The sequence below is a fragment of the Austrofundulus limnaeus genome, unplaced genomic scaffold (assembly GCF_001266775.1).
Source record: "Austrofundulus limnaeus strain Quisiro unplaced genomic scaffold, Austrofundulus_limnaeus-1.0 Scaffold698, whole genome shotgun sequence".
NCBI lineage: Eukaryota > Metazoa > Chordata > Actinopteri > Cyprinodontiformes > Rivulidae > Austrofundulus > Austrofundulus limnaeus.
In genome coordinates, this window is record NW_013953100.1 from 205,510 (window position 1) to 210,863 (window position 5,354).

Consider the following 5,354-nt stretch of genomic DNA (forward strand, 5'->3'; position numbering starts at 1 on the left):
GGCAGTGTCAGCAGCAAAGAACATTAAGATACAAGTGGAGAGAAAACAACAAGACAACACTACACMCAATAACTTGTTCAAGGTGTCAAACACTTTTTCTCCCCTACTTTTTTCTTAATTTGTGCAGAGGTAACTGAGAAGGGCAAAAAAAGTGTAGTTTGGATCCAAGCTGCGCCTTTCAAAAAGTCTCCACAGACTAAAGCTTTTTAATTCCTGCTCTCTGCCCTTCTCATCGCTCTCTGCTCAGTTTGCTCAAGAAGTAGAGCTACACTACATCGAAAACCTTTTTTTTCCTCCTTTGTTTGGAAAGTGCTACTTCGGTTCRGAGCCACAAGTTTAATTGTCAAACCCAGCATTTGTGTTTTTCTGCCCTTTCTGTTTCATTAGCAGGTCTTTCTTCTCTGGCACTGCCATAGTAAACATGTGGCATTACCAAAGAAAAAGCATTAGTGAGAAGCATGTTCAGCCCTCCTCTTTGTCTRCGATAGGTCCAACAAGAAATCACCATATTTGTAACCCACATCGACTGTCTCAGTTACCCTGAGTTAAAATGAGGCGAAAAGGAATTGAGAATTTCGGATTGGCTTTTACATAGTCAGTCATAATAACTTATAATATATTAAAACCTGCATTTACCCCACTTCTAGTGACCCCACCTTCCCCACTGAGTATTACCCATTCCCTCCTAAAATGACCCCCCCACACACTCTAAATGCACATTGTTTAATACATATCTGCCTTTAAATTATCTTTGAAGTTTGAAAGAGAATAATCCTCTAAAAACCCCTCACCTAAGCTGCTTCTGCTTAGTTTGATTAGAAAATAAAAAACAAACAAAAAAATCAGCAATATGTTTGTTACAAGCTAAAATTGATCAACCTGGGCTAAATCCTTTGTAGGAGCTCAAAAATGAACTGGATAGCAGCACAGTTTCACATTCTTATCCTAAAAGGCTGTCACCCAATAAAGATTTCCAAGGGAATGGGGGAATTCGCTTTTGTCACCATTCGGAAAGCAATMTGAGGGTGGTTCCACCTTTCCAAGATCAGCATTGTCATATGGAGGTCCATGAGGTAGCATCCCGCCATAAAAGCATCTGATCCGTAGTCAGAGTACCCTTTAAGTTGTCCCTTGGCAAAAGAGAGGGTGAATTCAGAACGTCCTGCATCTGAATATGACTCAGCATTCAGAGGCAATGTGCATCTCTGACCCATTGCAAGGTTACGATTGGGCTTCRGAGACAGACCATAATAAGTGCATGATGCATGGGCAACAATGCCGAGGTAACCTGGTCTGTGAGTGCCAGACCCAAAGTGTAGTGCAAAAGAAAGCAAAACAAATCAAAAGAAAAGAAACGAGAGAGGAAAAAAGGTTGATTACAGAAGTCAGTAGTGTCCACAAAACTCACAAACATGCATCCCTGAATGACTTTTGTGTATCTTCTCTTGCTCAGAAGAGAACAGGTTAACCTTGCTTTCATCCACACATAGATAAGCAGAATATTTTAAGGAGTAAAGAAAAGATTTGCAGTTAAAGCATCATGGCTACCTGGCAATAAGAGAATGGGTCTGTTTCAGAACCCTAGTGAGAAATATCAATGGTATGATTAATCCTTATAGTTGGCTTCAGAGGTAATATTCAGCAAGTTTCCATGAGTTAAGGAAATGGTAAATTGACTAGTCTCTCAAAGTTCTTTGAACATTTTCAACATTCCTTCCAACTTTTAACCCCAGAATTGACTCACTGTGTCGAGTTCAGAACAGTGGGGAGCTTGGGGTTTTGGGCTTGGGATTATCAGCATGCTTTAGAAATTTTTATCAACTGTGTCTTGTTTATTGTCCTTGGTTGCATTTGTTAAGCTCTTGTGTATAAAAGTGAAACAAACTCTTGTTCAGCATCTCCTATGTGAAGCAGGTTAAAAATGGTCCGATTGGTTACTTTTCTCCAGTTTGTTTTTAAGAATCCTCATTTTTTCCCCCTGTGTTTGTGCTCACCCAGATACTGCAAAGTAATTGGCACAAAGAAAGCCCCATCTTTTGTCATATCACTTGTGTCATGTGACTGAGGTTTACGTGTGTGAATTGTTTAGTCAATTGGTTTGGTACTGTCATCATCCTCCTCATTTACGTTGTTCTTAAGTTCAGCAGATGCAAGTGGCAGGCTGTCATCATGTGGGGTTGTAGTGGGTGTGTTCTCTGGGTCTGTGGCTAAATCCTGACCTCCAGCATCCATCTTCATCATCAGCTTAAGCTTCTTCTTTGGGGGATTCTTCAGAGTTCCCATGCGCTCCTTTACCTTGTACTCAAGGGTGCTGTGTGGGATCCCATACATGTTTTGTGCCTTGGACACACTCATCTTCCCACTCATCACTACAGCTATGGCTTCTTCCAGAATCTCACTGTTGTACTGGCGATAACGACCCCTCTTCTTTCTTGGCTGCTTGGAGTTTGGGTCTCCTTCCACATCAGAGATGGAATACGTAGGCCCAGAATTGGAGTGGTCTAAATCAGAGCTCCAATAATCTGCTGCCCCATCCAGCAGGCTTCCAAGACTTCCTCCTTGGCGGTTCTGCTTGGGCAGAATGGCTCTCAGTTTCCGACTCAGGGTGTTGTCACTATGACCACCTGCCCCCATGGTTCCATAACCATACAGTTCAGAGGCATTGGAGTCCCAGGAAAGATCCATTCCTCGAACCTGGGGAATTTTTAGGTCAACTGGTGGTGAGTGGCCCTGCTCTCTTTTGCCCTCATTGTGATGATGYTGGGCCTTTGAGACTTGATTGTGGCTGTGATGGTGAAGGGAACTTTTATAGGAAAAGGTTCCATGGTGGTTGTGGTGATGATTCTGCAGAACTGTAGGCAGGTCTTTGAGGTCACTTAGAGATCCACCAGCCCGCTTTAGTTTCATCAGGCTATCAAGGTGAGCCTTGCTTCCCCAAAAAGAGGAAGAGCCCTTTTGACTATGGATGGAGTGGGACTGCCCATGATTTACCAGACCAGCTGACTCTAGATTATCCAGTGAAAGAGYGGTGGGCTGACTTAAAAGGCGGTGCTTCTGACTGAGGACCTCCTCTTTGATGCGTAGTGAATGGGCAAATGGGGGCTTGGAGTTGGAGTTGGCGTAGTTCTCCCTCAGTCCATCCTGCAAACTTCTCTGCACCAAGCCATTTTCTTCCTCAACTTCCAACAGGGTATGTTCTGCTTTGAGCAATTGTCTGGATGGAGAAGAACAAGATTATTTGTGTCAGCAGTGTCAACATTCTAAAACATACTGTATTTGTGATCCATCACATCAAACCAAAGATTTGGTTAAAATGACCCCAGCACATTTTCAGATTCCTGGCTTTAAAAGCTCCATTTTGATTTAGTGCCCAATAATAGTGAAGACAGAATTTTAGTAAAAAAATTGTAAATTTTATTAGAAAAAAAATAACTCTGAAATACATATATTTACTTACAGGGGTTAGACAATGAAACTGAAACACCGACCATAACATCCCTTTCAGACAGCTTCCTCTTTGCGTYCACAGTTAATCCTGTTGGATGTGGTTGGTCCTTCTTGGTGGTATRCTGACATTACCCTGGATACCGTGGCTCTTGATACATCACAAAGACTTGCTGTCTTGGTCACAGACACGCCAACAATTTGTCCTCTGGTATGTCACCCATAATGTTGTGTGCATTGCAATATTTTGAGTCAAACTGTGCACTTACCCTGCTAATTGAACCTTCACACTCTGCTCTTACTGGTGCAATGTGCARTTAATGAAGACTGACCACCAGGCTGGTCCAGTTTAGCCATGAAACCTCCCACACTAAAATGACAGGTGTTTCAGTTTCATTGTCTAACCCTTGTAAGAATTAATTTTTTAGAATGATTGATTGGTTTTTATATACATRTCTGAATCATATTTGGATGTCAAATGACTTTACTAGACCTACWGCAGTCAATATGACTACTGCCAAGTAACTATAGCAACTGTTGGAAGGCTCTTTAAAAAGAACACCAATAGGTTCATAATAACAGGAAAGGGCTTGGACGGCACATGGGGGATGGAACATGAGGGAAATGCTCTATCTCTGTTATTCTATTGAACTACARTGCAAGTGCCTGCAGTGTGGGGGTCCTTGGTAGGAGTTTAACACAGATTATCACAGTGGGCCATCTTAAGGTAGTTGAAAACAATGCAGGGTTAATAGGAGGCTTTAGATTCAACCCTACAACCCTGTTACAGTAAGGATACGGTCATCGAGATAGCATTCATTTGACAATAATGGTAGATTTCAGGATGCAATGAACACAAGTTTCCTCTATTTATAAATACCTACAAAAGAAAAGAAATGTGCATGATGAAACAGTATAAAACAAAATGCAGAATTGTTTCAGTGTTTTTGTGTGTAATTCCTTCAGTGACAGAGTGGGATTGGATTTCTGCTAAGTTTTGAAGAGTTTAATTTACTGTTTGGAGTTGTTTCATTTTCATAATTTCATTAGATTTTGCAAACAGGTTTATTGTATTTCTACTATTTGTWTAACAAACCATACTAGAGGCATTCCAATATTCATTTACAAATAAAGCAAACAATTTTAGTTGCAAATGCCATGATTAACAACATGTGGCTTTCAATGGTAATAAATTATAAAAATGAAAAGGTTTTGGACAAAAACTTTAAAAAAAACTGAAATGAACAGGCAGGAACCTATAATACACACTAAAGGCTGTGTCCTTTAGGGATTGTCTGGATGTAAAAGATGTATTGGTGCTACAGACTTTGCTTTCTCCACTGGTTAATTTTACATGACCTGATCATTAGAGGCCTCACTGGGAGTGAAGCCTAGGGCCTCTGGGCTCCCAGGTGCTCTGAGTATTGGGAAAAGAATGAGTATCTTAGGGAGGGGGTTCAGGTGTTGTTTCTGACTTTGATCTTTGTGTTTATTGTGAAGAAACGTTCACCAGAGCCCTGCTTCAGAAAGCATGATCAACAAGCTCCGAGCAAAAAGCACATACTCTGCATAGGCTTACTCAGATGTGACACCCTGGGATGTCAGTTTCAGAACAGGTGACATCCCTTACATAAATCAACTCTGAGTCAAGTCAACCCTAAGTTAAAGGGATCCATGATTAGTTGTAACTTTAGACTTTATTTAATAAACATACATTTTAACTGTAAAATAAAGACTGTAAAAATACTGTAAGATGTTCAGTTTTTATCATTTTAAACTAAAAGTTTAAAAATTTATTACACGGACGGAGCCATTTTATTTGCACACAAAGCATTCTGGGTAAATGATGACGTGGATAGGTCCTCGGTGCGAGGCTGCTAGCGAGCTATATCCACCCTGAAGGTTAATCT

General features: G+C 40.8%; 1 protein-coding gene across 1 annotated transcript; it reads right to left on the reverse strand.

Moving 5' to 3' along the window:
- Positions 1-688: 688 nt before the first annotated feature.
- LOC106531961 (ligand-dependent corepressor) lies at positions 689-3,215 on the reverse strand (the record flags this gene model as incomplete). The annotated part of the gene is given in 1 exon segment (XM_014027921.1): positions 689-3,215. A coding segment is annotated over 1 exon segment (1,130 nt), but the record flags the coding sequence as incomplete, so codon positions are not given.
- Between the last annotated feature and the right edge of the window lie 2,139 nt (positions 3,216-5,354).